At 38.0% G+C, this 16134-nt stretch overlaps 3 protein-coding genes across 5 annotated transcripts; all 3 read right to left on the reverse strand.

Annotated features, from left to right (window-relative positions):
• Window positions 1–2243: 2243 nt before the first annotated feature.
• Window positions 2244–6038, reverse strand: LOC309478345 (intracellular hyaluronan-binding protein 4). 2 transcript variants are annotated; one of them, XM_082141970.1, is made up of 8 exons: window positions 5515–6038; window positions 5240–5348; window positions 5021–5167; window positions 3412–3483; window positions 3233–3316; window positions 2958–3123; window positions 2688–2882; window positions 2244–2527 (listed from the first exon to the last, which is right to left on the reverse strand). In XM_082141970.1, the coding sequence occupies exons 1-8, from the start codon at window positions 5768–5770 to the stop codon at window positions 2483–2485; spliced, it is 1074 nt and encodes a 357-aa protein (XP_081998096.1). In that variant the 5' UTR covers window positions 5771–6038; the 3' UTR covers window positions 2244–2482. The 2 variants fall into 2 exon arrangements, with proteins under 2 accessions (XP_081998096.1, XP_081998095.1); XM_082141969.1 differs by having other exon boundaries at window positions 5503–6038.
• Window positions 6039–6473: 435 nt separating this feature from the next.
• Window positions 6474–12968, reverse strand: LOC309478323 (uncharacterized protein). Of its 2 annotated transcripts, none has more exons than XM_082141930.1 (4): window positions 12536–12968; window positions 11117–11252; window positions 10245–10745; window positions 6474–8191 (listed from the first exon to the last, which is right to left on the reverse strand). In XM_082141930.1, the coding sequence occupies exons 1-4, from the start codon at window positions 12713–12715 to the stop codon at window positions 6735–6737; spliced, it is 2274 nt and encodes a 757-aa protein (XP_081998056.1). In that variant the 5' UTR covers window positions 12716–12968; the 3' UTR covers window positions 6474–6734. The 2 variants fall into 2 exon arrangements, with proteins under 2 accessions (XP_081998056.1, XP_081998055.1); XM_082141929.1 differs by having other exon boundaries at window positions 11117–11255; window positions 12536–12964.
• An 834-nt stretch (window positions 12969–13802) lies between these two features.
• hspb9l (heat shock protein, alpha-crystallin-related, b9-like) lies at window positions 13803–14864 on the reverse strand. The gene has a single exon (XM_082141991.1). The coding sequence runs from the start codon at window positions 14657–14659 to the stop codon at window positions 14042–14044; it is 618 nt and encodes a 205-aa protein (XP_081998117.1). The 5' UTR covers window positions 14660–14864; the 3' UTR covers window positions 13803–14041.
• Between the last annotated feature and the right edge of the window lie 1270 nt (window positions 14865–16134).

The raw sequence follows: 16134 nt of genomic DNA on the forward strand, positions 1-16134 counted from the left end.
CCAAGACAAAGAAAACTTTGGACTTGGGTGCAGAAAATATTGTACACACATCCTTCCAGTATCACTGCTTTATCCATCTGGATTCACTCTGTCAGCTACAATGAGCTCATGCATGTGTGCGTTTCACCAGCTCAACACATATCCACAGAAAAAACAGCCCTGAGAATGCAGAAAGAACATTTAAGCCTAACATTTACAATCATCTCAGTGTTAACGCAGCCACGGGAATCTGGCTCAATCCCCCTAAAAAAACAACAGACTCTCTTCAAAGACTAAAACAGTGTGTATCATATGACAACACTAAGACAAGACTCGTATAGCTCAAAGATAAGAGTGTCAGAGCAATCTAGAGGGACAGCGGAGCTGAAAAAAAGCAAATTCAGCAGATGAGTGTTTCTCTCACTGTCCATTTCCTCATCGAGGAATCTGATTCCAGAGTTCACTGCTGCCAGGCTTGCAGGACAGAGCTCCCTGGTTCTTTTCAGCAAGATTGGCAGTATGTCTAGCAAACTGCCAAAATGTATAGTGATACACGGTGAGTTGGAGGAAACAGCCCATTGTAAATTTAATTTCCTTTCACTATATGACTAGCAGTGTGACATTCCATCACCAGCCAAAGCACTGTGAGCTTAGAGGAAACTTGTCTACACACACACAGCAAGCACTATTTCCTGACATCAGAACTTTTTTTAATAATTTTTCAAGCAGTGGGTGACAGTATCAGATCAGTGACCCAGTTTTTCACCACTGCACAAGGGAAATAGCGTAGAAGTACAATGGACACCCGACTGGCCACAGGAGCACAAGGGTCAGATTTATCTTATTCTCTGGGGTGTTATGCCTCCTGGTGGTATAGTAAAGAACTGTACTGAAAAGAGGCTGAGATCAAATGGTTTATTTGGACTGCAGTTAAAGTTACCAGTTTTAAGTATCTCTCTACCCATCTCCTTTATCCATCAACGCTGCTTAAACTCGAGATAAACACTTTAAACTCAAACTGATCTTGACCTTCCTCTTCATATCTATCATTGTTTACACACTAATGTTCAGAAGTTTTTTTTGTTTGTTTTTTCATGAAAGTGTCTTATGCTCAGCAAGCTGCATTTATGTAATGAAAAATATAGCACAAGGTAAAAACATTTTTTTTATATTAATATAACTAAATGGTAATAAAGGTAGACAAATGCAATTAACCCATCACATAATAGAACCAAGAGATTGATATGAATTTAATGTCGAACATAAATAAGATCACAATATATTGTTACTTATAATATTTGTATCTAATTTATTGGAATATGAAAATGTTTCAGTGATAAAGCACAAGTTTATATTATGAATGTTCAGCTGCCATTACTCCAGTCTTTACATAAAACCTTTAGTCTAATATAACGAATTGTTGCTCAAGCTCAACTTCCTGAATGGTATACTTACTGTGTAAGCTTTACTAATTCAAACAGAATATTACATTTCAGTTCAACATTGTTCAAAACAATGTTCTTCAGAACACAAATGAAGATGTTTTTTAAAGAGCGATTTCTGTCCCTCCATTGACAGTCTACACAACTACCACTTTGACGCTTCAAAAAGTTCATATAGTAAAACTATCCATATGAATTGAGCGGTTTAGTCCAAATTTTTCAGAGACAAGATCACTTTATACAATGAACAGATTGAATTTAGCCTTTTTTATACACGTTTAAACATTGATCTAACAGAAGCCTAACCGAACATGCTTGACACGCGACGACAAACCTCACTGGTTCTTACAGGAGCTCAAGCGTGCTACGGAACACGAGAATGAACCTCATTGGTTCTCGCACTTCAAGCAAGCTTGAGCTTCTGTTTTCCATATCAGATGTATTCCTTGATGAATGTTTATATGTGAATAAAAGCATAAATGAAATCAGTTTAGCGTATAAGAGATTGTATCTCTTCAGAAAATTTGGACTTAACCATTCAATTCATATGGATTAGTTTTACGATTTCTTTATGAACTTTTTGAAGCATCAAAGTGGTAGTTGCGTGAACTGTTAATAAAGGGACAGAAATCACTCAGATATCATAAAAAAAAAAAAAAAAAAAAAAAAAAAAAAAAATTAATTTGTGTTCAGAAGAACAAAAGTCTTATAGTTTTGTAACATCATGAGGGTGAGTGAATTACATTTTGGGTGAACTAACCCTTCCACATTATGATTTATGATTAAATGCTTAACATTGGGCAATAAAGTGTTCACTCAGCGCAGGTGAAAGCCTTTAATAGCATGCTTTATTTTTGAACAAACCACTTCTCCAGCCTCAATATTAAATCCAATCAAGTGCAAAAGTTAATGATTAACAAGATGACAATTACAGTAAATGCAAATAACCAACTTTGTGGATTCTTTATTTTTTATAATTTTAAGTGCACATTGCTCATTTCAGTGTTACCAACATGGGTTGCAGAACAGTTTGTTTTTCACTCTCTTCCTCTGGAGCAGCACTAGGCCAGTGCAGGGAAATCTTCTGGATCATCTGGGTTTGGAGCCTTAGGAAATACCAAAACATGAATTAGCCCAAAACCACGAATGATCAATGACACTCTCACACAGCATGAACACCAAGCTGGCTTGCAAGTCTTGCATTTCACAGGAATATGTTGTCAGGGGCATGAGCACATTCTGATGCAACCAATACAACCAACTTACAAATTCAAGTTTTTGTGGAGATCTTTGGGATGGCATGGAGGGAGCCCCACGGCCACGACCACCTCCACCTCGTCCACCTCTCCCACCACGAGAGGGCCGAGCCAGGCTGCCAAAGTTGATCTCCAGTTGACAGGTAATGTCGTTGGCCGGGCGACGGAAAACTACATCCTCTTCATCAATGCCATTATCAAGTTTCTAGAAAGAAAGACTTGCAATTACAAGAGCAGAACTGCACCCAACAAACTCTGAGCCAAGAATGAGACTCCATACCTGAAGGAGTTTGGACTTATGGATAACCACGGCCTTGGACGGGACAGGGGTGTCTGCCTTACGAATATTCAGCTCTACCTTGGGCCTGCTTTGCTCTTGTAGGGCTTTCCACTCATCCAGTGTCATCTCTATGGCAACCTCAATCACTTCCTCAGTCTCAGATGGTCTGTAAGACGAGCAATCATACATTAACATCCATTATGAAGCCAGCACATAATAGTACCAAGTATTGTGTTACAACTATAAGATATTTCCTGCAGCTGTGCGAAACAGACCTGTTTTCTCCATCAGTTGCAACTACCTCTTGGGTCTCCTCAGTTTCAACAACCTCCTCACTAGGTGAGGCCTCTTCAATTTCACTACAGGACAGAAGGAAGATGACAACCATTTTCTCAGCAAACTGAGAAAAGTATTCCAATCGGACATAATATAACTATATAAAATGTGAAGTCACCTCATTTGGTCTCTCATAGAGCCCCAGTTGCGAGATCCACTGCCACTGCGCTTATCTTCCGAACGGACACTCCTAATTTCAAGTAAATGTCTCATTTACCAGAAGACATTGCGCACAAAATGTTTTAAAAGGGGTCACTTGATGCTTTTTAATGTTTTCCTTTAGTGTAATATATCCGTTATTGTGTGTATGAGATCTGCAAAGTTACAAAGCTCAGTCTCCCACTAAGTGATTTATTCTAACAGAGAACACCGCTCTAAACACCTCAATCCAAGCCCATATATTACTTCCTCAAATGTCGGTCACAATGTGAAATATGAGCATTATGAAGAGAGAAGACAAGGCTTCAGTGAATTGCAGTGTTACGTCGTGGAGACATCTCGTGCTTGGATGAGAAAACAAAACCGCTTTGTTTGGCCTTCCAAAAAGAGATGAAATTAGGAATCTGATGTAAATATTTATTTATAAAGCTGTTTTTGAGCAGTACAACCCAAAAGTTTTGTGCACAGCGCATTTTACAAAGGACCTCTTCCTGAACCTGGGAAAGCACAATGCTGGCTAAATACAAAGCACTTACCAATGTGAAACTTTCTGCTCAAGTTGTGCTCGCAAAGTTGCTTCCAATCGTTCAACTTGATCATCCACATTTTTAGAAAATACACTTTGGCTCAAACTGATACAGTAAAACGATGTTTACAACTGCTTAAAGCTGAAGCTCACAATTATGGTACAGGGCGTTACATTTCAGACAAGCTTGAGGCGTTTAGCCAATCAGAGCACTCAGAGCTTTAGGGGAAGGAGGGACTTTGTAGAATTCAGCAGTTTCAGACAGAATAGAGGAGCCGCAATAATGTACAGTATGTGACTTTTTACATCAAAGCTTTTAAACATTAAACCAAATGATGAAGCATCATATGAACCCTTTTAGCTTTCAGACATTAGTTCCCAAATTCTTTAAACCAGCAGGTTCCAAATAGTTATTTAACTAAAAAAAATGGGTCACAGATAAGTTCTTAAATGGTAATGAAGGTAGACAATGCAATTAACCATATAATTGCACATCACCCATCACATAATAGAACCAAGAGACTGATATTAATTTCTTATAAATAATATCACAATATATTGTTACATATTATAATATTTGTATCTAATTTATTGAGTATGAAACAATGTTTCAGTGATAAAGGACAAGTTTATATCTCAATTTTAATTAGGCCTAAGTGATATGGAATTAAATGGATAGTTCACCCAAAAATTAATTGACATTTCCTCACCCTCAAGTTGTTCCAAACCTGTATGAATTTCTTCGTTCTGAACACAAATGATGATATTTTGAAAAATGTTGGTAACCAAACACTTGACAGAAGTCATTGACTTCGGGGTGGGGTCCATCAACTGTTTGGTTAACCATTATTTTGTGTTTAGCAGTACAAAGAAATTCACACAGGTTTGGAACAGCTTGAGGGTGAGAAAATGTCAGAATGTTCATTTTGGGGTGAACTAGGCTATCCCATAAAGTCTAGGCCCTAAATCTAAACCAGATGCCAACCACCACATTACTTTTTTTAAACGGACATTTAAAAGACAGTAAAGAATCACTGCTCACGTTCGGTCACTGCCACTGTGTCGTTCGAACTCCCTCTTTCCTCTCTGGTCAAATCCATCATTGGATCTTGGATATCCTGGGCCTCGGGCTCCTCGTCCACGTCCAGTACCTCTTCCTCTGACAGGCCTGTCCAGCACATCCACAGGCCTACACACAGACGAAGATAGAATGAGTGGCACGCAAAATAATTCCGAAATAGTAGCAAAGCAAGAGCTTTACCTCTCAACAGAGAAACTGAGGGGAGTGTCGTCATCGTTGAATTTGCGCTCAAAAGTCACGCGTCTCTCTATTCGCTCCTCAACCTCTCCACGAGCAAGGCGGACTTGGCCTAGACATTTGGACGAAACACATGCCACAAACATATGAACACTTGAAATGCCTAAAACTCAAGCAACTATCGCACTCCACATTCAGACTCTTCTAGTGGTTGATTGAATTAATCTATAACTTTATTAAACGGTGTGTGTGTCGAGTAAAATTACCCCGTCCTTCACCCAAGTTACATTGTCCACCGCCAACTGCTGGAAGAACGATTGTCCTGTCCCTTTGAGACTCCTTCTTTCCAGCTTTAGTCGTGGTTGAAGTTTTCTTTTGCTCCTCTTTCTTCTTCTTCTGCTTTTTCCCTACTCCTGCTGCGAATAAGATGTCGAAAGGGTCGGATTCATCGTCCAGCAGCTGGCCGAAACGATTCGCAACGGCACATCCATACCCCTCATTAGGCATCTCCTCCACTAACGTTAACTCCTTCATCTTTTTCGATTATTATGAAGAAAACAATCGACTAGATATCATCGAAGGATCAAAAAAGTTCTGGTTTATCTCCCAAAGAGAAAATAGAGACTTTAAACAGAGCCCATTGACTGAGTTCTAGTCAGTGAACACCAACTAATTTAACCGTCAGAAGTGACACTTGTTCATGAAATTGAAATCAGGTTAATATAAAAACAATTAGTCTCCGCCCCGGAAGTCCACTTAGTTTTCAGAACGCCCTCATTAATATTGACTACGCATTCAAATTATAAATATATTGTCATTCCAATATAAGATTGGTACAATTTCTATTTGTGCATTTCCTCACAGCTGTACATTTCATAATATGACTGTCCCATACACAAAGTTACAACAATAACAAAAAGTTGTGCAATAAATTAGATCAAGTGAACTTTTGAGATAACTAAGGGAATGATTGCTGATAAAATTACTTCCCGGTATAAATAAAATGTTTTAAAAAGATAAATAAAATGTACACTGTTAAATTTACTTACATTAACCACTCCATCTATGCAACACAACGAATTGTGGGATATCTTAGATCTAAAAATCGACCAGGGTAAGGTATTTTAGAGGAATAGATTAGCAAACACTGTATTCAGACATGACATTTAATAATCAACTCTTATATTGAATCAAATAAAAAAAATTCATAATACATTTAATGTTAAGAAGACAGAGATGGTTCTTCATGATGTTTTTATTGCCATGACACACAAGTATTGATTCCCAGTCCTGTTTTGAAAATATAATTGTTTACACAATTAAAAAATACAGAGGCTTACACAATTTTGTTTAATTCAGCTTGCCAATCAAGACCCTACAGATCATTAGCTATGAACATAATAATGATATGCATTACATAAACTATTTCAAACAGCCCTGAACATGAGATGCAATGATTAATTCAGTGTAACCTTTGGTCTAGCAAAAATTGAAGAATTTACATGGTATATTTACATTTATGTTGCTTAAGATTTCTATGATCCACAAACTTTTTCCCACAGCTCTCACAACTGAATGACTTTAGACCGGTGTGCACTCGCTGATGGGTCCTCAGATGCACAGCCTGATTGAACGTCTTACCACAAACATCACAACCGAAAGGTCTCTCTCCTGTATGGATTCTCATGTGCATCTGAATACTGCTCGAATACCCAAACCTCTTTCCACAAACCTCACAACTATACGGCTTTTCCTTCGTGTGAACCCTTTGGTGTACCGTAAGGGCGGCTTGTGAGTAGAACTTCTTTTGACAATGTTCGCAACTGAACTTCTTCAGCAGAGGACTGACCAGTCGCTCATGATGCTTCTCTCCTGTGTGTACAAGCATGTGCTGATTAAGAGAACTGGGGAATATGAAGGCCTTATTACAGATCGAACACACACAATCCCTCCTTCCCGCGTGAATGATTCGCTTGTGCCTTTTCATGTAGTCCGAACTGGTAAATCCCTTACCGCAAACGTCGCAAAGGAACGGTTTGCTTGAAGTGTGTTTGTGCATGTGCATCTTCAGGGCGTACGCTGTGGTGTATCTTTTCAAACATATCGGACAACCGTACAGCTTCACTCCCGTGTGACCAGCTTTGTGTCTGTTGAGGTTTCCAGAGGTGGCGAACTTCTTGTCGCATACGTCGCATGCGTATCGCTTTTCCCTCGTGTGCACGAGCATATGCGCCTGCAAGTGTTTGCGAGCACTGAACCGCTTGTCGCAGAGTTCGCACGGATACTCGTAGGTTTTCTCGATGTGACTCTTCTGGTGATTTTTCAGATATCGTTCACAGCTATAAAACGCGCCACATATCTCGCAGCAGTAGGGCTTCTCGCCGGTGTGCAGTGTCTGATGATCGAGCATGTTTTGTTTAATTTTGAACTGCTTGTCACATACGGGACAGCTGTAGAGCGTTTCGACTGCTCTGCATCTGTGTCTGCCGAACGAACGCTTGCCAGGAAAAACCCTCTGGCAGTGTGGGCAAGTAACCGTCTTTTCTGCCGTGTGAAGGCGCTTGTGCTTTTCCAGGGAAGCCTGAAATACAAAAGACTTGGAACATATATCACATTTGAATAGCTGAGCTCCAGTGTGCATCGCCGCGTGTCTGATGAGGCAGCTTCTCATAGTAAAGCGCTTATCGCAATGCGAACATTTGTAATGTTTCACGTGAGCCCGAACGTGGTTAATGAACTTCCACCTCAGTTCAAAACACTTCCCGCAAGTTTTGCAACAGAACAAACCATCATTTGATTGCTTTATTATTTCTGTGTTAGGTGTGGCGTTGGGCTGAACGTCTGCATTTTCGATGGTAATATTCAAACCTTGCACAAGCGATTCGGTTGCATACTGACTGCTTTCCAAGACAGCACAAGATAAGTCTTCGTTGTCCAAGTTATTTTGTAGAATTTCTGTAAGGAGAAGAACACAGAGTATGTTTAAGAGAAACAAACTGGAAAAGATCAAAATTTTTCTACATTTTCTTTTATATGGAAATATTGGTCATTAGTCATTGTTATAGTAAATTTTAACTCATTAAAGCTGTTGTTTTTAAACTTTAGTCACGCCCCCTTAAACCTTGAAAAAAAATCTGGCACCCCCACCCCACAAAAAATGTGGAAAAATTAAATTTTAATTGAAATTGAAAACCTGCAATTGCTTCATTTTCACCGTGTCTATACCTTGCGTGACTAAAGAACTCATTATAATCAGTGATTCTGTTTACACTGGACGCAGTGCGATGCCACAACAAATCCCCGACAGTAAACTGACACGACACGCCATTCTATTTATGACGTACTCTAAGAACACTTGTGTCCGGTCAGGTGTTAACACGGTGTTTGTATTGCTGTTGAAGGGGAGTGGCGGGTTAACAATAGCAGCTTGTGAAGCCGTCCACTGAAGAGATGCTTTTCTATGGCAAGGAAGATCTTCAATGTTCAGACAGTTTGCTGTCAACGGTCTGAAGAAGAAAGTTTCAGAAGAATTGGCATTCGTTGCCGCTTTGTAAAAGGCAGAGCGCCAATCGGCATTCACACACTACATTTTGTAAATGAATATATTTTATTCAAAAAGGTTTTATTCAAATAAACTTTGTTCTTTTAAACTTACTATTTATCAAAAAATCCTTCTTTTTTTCACGGTTTCCACAAAGGATTAAGCAGCACAATTATTTTCAAAATTAATAATAAGAAATGTTTGGTAAACACGAAATCAGAACATGATTTTTTTAAGGATCGTGTGACACTGAAGACTGGAGTAATTGCAGCAGAAAATTCAGCTTTGCCATTACAGGAAATGCGCTTCTGGGTTCTACGTCAGAACGTAGGCTCATTATTGGCCGACGCTGGTCATGCGTGTGATCCTGGCCAATAGTGAGCCTATGTTCTGGCGTAGAACGTCAACAGCGTAGGAGAATGACATGGAAGAGAAGCGACTGTCGTTATTTTTCTGCACAAAAAGTATTATTGTCGCTTGATAAACTTAAAGGGGTGGTTCAGGATTTTCGACATCGGACCTCATTTTCAAGTGAGCCTGGTTGTTATTCATCAGTGGAGACAGTTTTCAAAAAAATTCATCCAGTCCTTACTTTTGGATAGTTCGCCGGTGCTAGGCTAGCGCGAGTCAACGGTGCACGTTAGCCTGCCATTAAAAACAGTTTTACCCACTCCACAGTACACCAAAAGCAAATAAATTATAAAGCCAGACTATCGATGTAAATGTCTGTTTAGAGAATGTTAGAAATCAAACTACCCTTTCATCACATTGCATTAGTTATCATTTGTTCCCTGTATTTATAAGCAGTCTACAGCAGCGGCGGAGTTATATTTGGTTACCTAGGAAACCGAGAGAGCCGGTCCACATAACAATCACGCAAGTGTATTTACCTGCCGATGATGATGAGACTTTTGCCTGAGATGCAAGAGTACTTTGATTTCTAACATTATTCTCTCAACAGACATTTAGATAGATAGATAGATAATTTATCGTTATAATTTATTTGCTTTTGGTGTACTGTGGAGTGGGTAAAACTGTTTTTAATGGCAGGCTAACGTGCACCGTTGACTTGCGCTAGCCTAGCACTGGCGAACTATCCAAAAGTAAGGACTGGATTCATTTTTTTTGAAAACTGTCTCCACTGATGAATAACAACCAGGCTCACTTGAAAATGAGGTCCGATGTCGAAAATCCTGAACCACCCCTTTAAGGTTGAGCCACTGTAGTCACTTGGACTATTTTAACGATGTCTTTACTAACTTTCTGGGCCGGCAAATGAAATTACATAGCAGCCTATGGAGAAGTGAGACAGCTCTCAGTTTTCATCAAAAATATCTTAATTTGTGTTCCGAAGATGAACGAAAGTCTTACGGGGTTGGAACAACATGAGGGTGAGTAATTACTGGCAGAATTTTCATTTTTGGGTGAACTAACCCTTTAAGCACAGCATTTGAAATCATGTCTTACCTTGAGTGGTGACCTCTAGTGTTTCCAGGGATGTATTGACAGCATCACAGGTTTCGAGCTGCACAATGAATTCTTCTTCGTTCAGAGTGGCTTCGAACTCAATGCTCACTTCTGGAGTCGTGTGAAATCGCTGGTGTTTCATCAAGCATTTCATCATTTTGAAAGTATTCCCACATGTCAAACAATTGAAAGGTCTTTCTTTGTGTAAAGCATTGTGAATGTTCAACAGGGCCAAGTCTTTGAAAGATACTCCACAGGACTCGCAAATGAAAGGCTCCCGTCTCACCTCTGCAGCTATATTTGTGCTTGTGGAAGGTTGGCTTTCACTCAAACCCACATTGCCTGCCAGAATGTCGGTGGGTGCAGATGGCAGCTGTTGGTACTGATTATTTGCTGCTTGTCCAGAGTTTTCCTGATGTTCTGATTCCAAATCATAATCCTTGTTCTTTTCAGGCCCAAGAAGCACATTATTTTCAGGCTCAGGTGTGGCTGCTTGACCCTCTGTGAGAATACAATAAGAATACATTTCCTATTGTAATGTATGCAAGTTAAACAAACAAGAAAAAATGTAGGGCGGGACATGGTATTGTCCATCTGGAATTGATTGGATCATTGTGGTTCGCTATTGCTGTGATCTCATGTGAGTGACAGGTTGTCCTGCCCTCATGCTAGTAAAAATGTCATCAGTAAAGAGAAAAGATGTCTATGCAATAAGGAGGGGAAGCTATTTTGATTAAAGATTACGAGGGCACATGAAATAAAAAAAGTATGATGTACACAGATAAATCATTTATAATAAACACTGCAATATTCCATAAAAAATAAGAAACGTCGGTATTGATTTCATTGTGACTTTAAGAATAAAGACATACCATTTAGTTTGTCTTGTTTTGACAGCTGAGACTTTGCTGTAGCTTCCAATACTTGAGCTGAGATGCGATCATGAATCAATTTCACCATTGTCTCTATTGTGGCTTTACTCAACAGCTCCATGAATGCAGCAAACTCCTTCTGAAATACAAAGATATCAGATTTTTAGTTGTATTGTACAGCACTTTGTGTGAACCTGGAGTGACATTGAAAGTGCTTTATAAATAAAGAAAAAGAAAGACAAAGAGATCATTTGAGATTTAGTAATTTGCAAGCACCTTTTACAATTTGCTGCATGTCAAAAAGCAGGATTTGATTAAAATAAATGATTTTTGTTATACTGTCTTACAATAATTACTTTTTTTTGGATCCCTAGAGAACTGCAATGTTTTCTTTTGTTTTCAACGCATTCTGACTAGAACAAGATGCCCAAAGGACAAACATGTTCGGAGGTATTCACCTGTTTGAGTGTAAATATCCTGCACCATTGTCCTCAAAAGACATGAATTTCCAATCACTCAATATGAGTGAACACCGACAGACACAAAAAGCAATGTTGCATATTACATAAATCACCAACTCTAGCATTCAGTTGAATGAATGAGACATGATGTTTTCTACACTATCTATTAAATTGTCAATTTGTCATCTCGTCGCCTTGCGCTGGTGACAAAACATTTTCTATTATCTATTAATGCAGTATTGATTGTGTTTTTCTGTTGTTGCTAGCTGCCTATGATCAGGAGGAAAATCATGTAAAAACACCAAACAATTTCTTTACAACTTGTGTGATGATGAAGGTGATGACTGTCATGACTTTTGACACACAAATTAAAACCTTGCCGAGCACATATGACTAGGTCACAGATTTTTCAGTATATAATTTTTCAAATATATCTGGCATGTTGACATTAAGTAGGTACAGCTGTTTAAGTGTATATTTGCTGTATACTTTAAAAATGCAACTTATCCTTCTGTCAGAACACAGTAGTGTATGGTTTCTTTACATAATGCATTTGTTCATATATTTTCATATGACTGTCATATGTCAAAAACAATTTAGAATTGTGTCTAACGTAATCATCTCTGGTTAATTTCCAATGTGGGGCATTCTTCTGTAAGAATCAGTATTAATTGGCTTTTAAAACAAGCAGGAATTTAAGACAGCATGTTACAAAAACACGCCATTTAATCAACTAACGTTACAGCTTACTGGGAAACAGATGGAGGTTGCAAGTTTAACAGGTTTATTATGTTTATAAAATAATTACATTCAATATGGACTTAATATAGTCGTTACTCTGTGCACTCTTCATATGCCAGTTGCAATTACAATGTAAACAACAACAGCCAGGCAACATTTAGAAGCGTGTTGTGATCAGGAATGGACACTTAATGCGCTTTTCTACTCTAGAACTTACAGTTTTGGCTTGATTCGCCTGTTTAAGTCTGTTTTTGTTCACTGCAGTCCCCTTGTTGCGCTTCCACTCTTCAGATAAGACAGCCGTGAAGTCAGAGAGATGTTTGCTCAACTCCGACACGACACTCTCAACTAACACCCCCATAACGGAGGACAGTAACTCGTGAATTACTGCCGTCATGCTCAAGGAAGATTCTCGGCACTTGACTCCCCAAAATATGCGTACTACCTCATTACATACAATAATGCAGGTTTAAAAAGTATCCTAGCTAGCCCGATTAATTTGCTTGTTTGTGGCGGGTGAACAAACGGAAGGAAATTCGTCTCCCAAACTAAAATCTCGACTGGAGTATGTTTTGTAATAGCAGTACTGCCACCTAGAGGGTTGGAGTTATTAGTACGCTTTACTTCAAGTGGGGGAAGTCAAATGTTTTTATTCCGTCTGTACTGGGAAGCATAAAGTCTCTAAATGTGTGAGATTCATATAAGAGAACTACATTTTTATATTTGCTTATGTTTTTTCAACCCTAGAAAACTCCGTTGTTGTTTTTTTCTGAATTTGTGAGATGCATGGAACAATTCTTAAGAAATTCGTATTATTTTATGCATGATTGTTGTGACTCAAAAATGAAAACCATATATATTTTTTTAACACAAACATTTTTTTTTACTTTTCAAAAATATCTGATTTGTGGATGACCGACGATGCAAAGTACACTGTAAAAAAATAAAATAAATAAAAGTACAATGAACTTGGATGTTTAAGTCATTTTCAACTTAAATTACATTAAACTGACATAAAAAAAATTGTTGAGTCTTGTAGGCTATAAATTAAAAAAAGTTGATGTGATGAGCTAAACCAATGTAAAAACATGTTGTCATAACTTACAGTATCATATCATTTTTTACAGTGAAGAAACAGTTGAGCAAAGCAAAGAAGGCCTAGGCCTATATGAATTAAGTATATTTTAAGAATGTTTTGTAAAAGCTTTAAGTGGATGAGATCCAAATTAAAGAGCTAAATACTGATCATTGCTAATATTTCACCCCTAGAAAAACGTTTTTGTGAATTTGTGAGATGCAAGCAACAATCCTTAAGAAATTCTTCATTATTTAGCCTAATCCATGCAGAGATTCGTATGAAGATTGTAATAACAAAAATGGAAGCAAAATGTATGAAATAAATAAATACAACTTAATACATTTACTAATTTAATAATTCTTTGTGTAAATCTTGCAAGTTACATAAACATGGTGGTGCCCCAGGACCAGATTAGTTTTTAGTTTATTGGATGTACACTTAATAATCTTGTAGTATAACAAAAACAAATATATTACTGAATTGAAGTGTTAGACTTCTGTTCCAGTAAATCTTAATGCAACGAACAAAATGTTAATACACTTCTACAAAATGTATAGCATCAATAAAGATCTTTTACAGCTTGTTTAAGTTCGAGCTTAATATGGGTGTCCCATAGAGTCATTAGTTGTGTTGTGGAGGCTAAGCTCAGTTCTCTGTAGACTCTGCCTCAACTGCCGGGTTCTCAGGCTGAGGGCTCTGAGGAGCAGGACTCTTCACAGCAGGAGTGTATGTAATGGGAATCACTCTCTCGTTGCTCACGGCATTAGGCTCTTTGGGTGCTTGTATCTGTAGCTGGCCATTGTTTAAAGAACAGGTCACCATTTCAGGACTCACACCTTCAGGAAGGTCAAACTCCTGCCTAAATTCTTGGCTTCTGTACGAGTACGATCCTTTCCCGTCATCTTGCTTCTTCTCTGTCTTTCCGCTCACCCGCAACTTCCTGCCCACTTGTTTGACGGACAGCTCCTCTGGAGAGAAATCCTTCGTATCTAGTGTCAGTGCATACTGGCTTCCTTCCTTTCCGATCTGGAATGAGATGGGTCTGAAAGTGGTCATGGGTGAGACATGGTCAATCTCGTCAAAAATCCTTTGGTGCAGGCGTTCCATGAACTCCAGGTTGTGCCTCATCTCCTGCATGTGTCTCATCATTTCTTTCTCGATCTGAAAGAACAGAGGTCTCGTCTCCGGCCACAGGCTGCGCACTGGCCAGTGGAAGTCCATGAATGGGCTGAGATGAGGCTGAAATGTGCTTGGGCAAAGCATCTTTGGTGGATTTTCGGTGCTGTGTTGAGCTGGTCGACTTCGTCTGTGCTTGTGTCCCGATGAACAAGAGTCGATGCTTTTATATGCTGCCTCAGAACATTCCAGTAACGCTCTGACATTAGCACTGCAATGTGTCAGCCTGTCGAAGAGTTGCTATGACTGAGCACTTGCAGTCATGTTCCAAAACAAGTCGGCTGTATTTTCGTGATCCATCTGTTAAATACCAGAGAAGCGCATCGTTGTTCTATTTACAGTGACTACTCATGGCACTCCAATGGGTCTGCATAACTTTCTATTAAGGGAAGAGGTTAATGCAAGAGTATGATATAAGGTTTTCCTTTTATATTAATACTTTATGTTAATGATTCTGGCTAATCAGGGTTACTCTAATAAATAGTTCAATGTTTTCTGTTTTCTGTTTGTGTCATAACTTACTTCATATTCTGTCAGTAGTGTTTAAATTGAATTTACGAGGATTCTAACAAGCTTTCTAATCCTGCCGGATTCTGAAACTGACACCATGCGTTGGCAGCGCCCCGGACGACATCACCGCCTGAAATAGTTTCAAAAGGAAGGAACAAGTTGAATCTAAACAAACAAACGTATCATCACTTGGAGACTGACAGCCTTAGAAAGGAATTCATCTTTATAGAATAACCATGACCTGTCTTGTCAAGGTTGAATTATTATTATTTTTATTTTATTTTTACAGGATTTATACAGATTGTACAATTTGTATTTGAATGACAATGGGCAGTTGACATAAAACTTTATAAATGTTTTTAAATAACTTTCTAAATATTATAATACTACTACTACTACTGCTACTAAATAAATAAATGCCACATATTAATTGAGAGATTTATGGAATATTTACACTTTAAAAAAAATTATAATTAAGTCCTATTTATCTCATTTAACTTGCTAAAAAGGATGTTAAAATGGTGAATAATAATAATAATAATAATAATAATACACAATAGCCTACTAAACAAATGATAAAATGAATAAAAATAAACAAATAAATAAATAATACCCAATGAGAGACTATATGGATTATATGTACTTCAAAAAACGTATTCGTGTACATGTAGGGCCATTTAAGTGAACTGCTAAAATCATTATCAAATATATTGAATAATAATAATAATTCATAATAATTTAATTATTATTATTAATAAATAAATTCCCTATGTTAATTGAGAGCCTGTATGATACAATATTTATCATTTACAAACTCAATTGTCATACTTACTACATGAATATTTAAGTGAACTGCTAAAAAGGTTATTCAAATTCTGGAGGAAAGAAAAGCCACAAAAGTGAATGGACATTTTGGGGATATTTAATTTAATTTTATCAATCAATAAATTCCTCTTGAAACAAACTTTGTTGTATTATTTTAATTTAATACTGTGAAGCTGCTTTGATACAATCTGTATTGTGAAAAGCGCTATACAAATAAACTTGACTTG

This window comes from Leuciscus leuciscus (genome assembly GCF_965113295.1).
Source record: "Leuciscus leuciscus genome assembly, chromosome: 16".
NCBI lineage: Eukaryota > Metazoa > Chordata > Actinopteri > Cypriniformes > Leuciscidae > Leuciscus > Leuciscus leuciscus.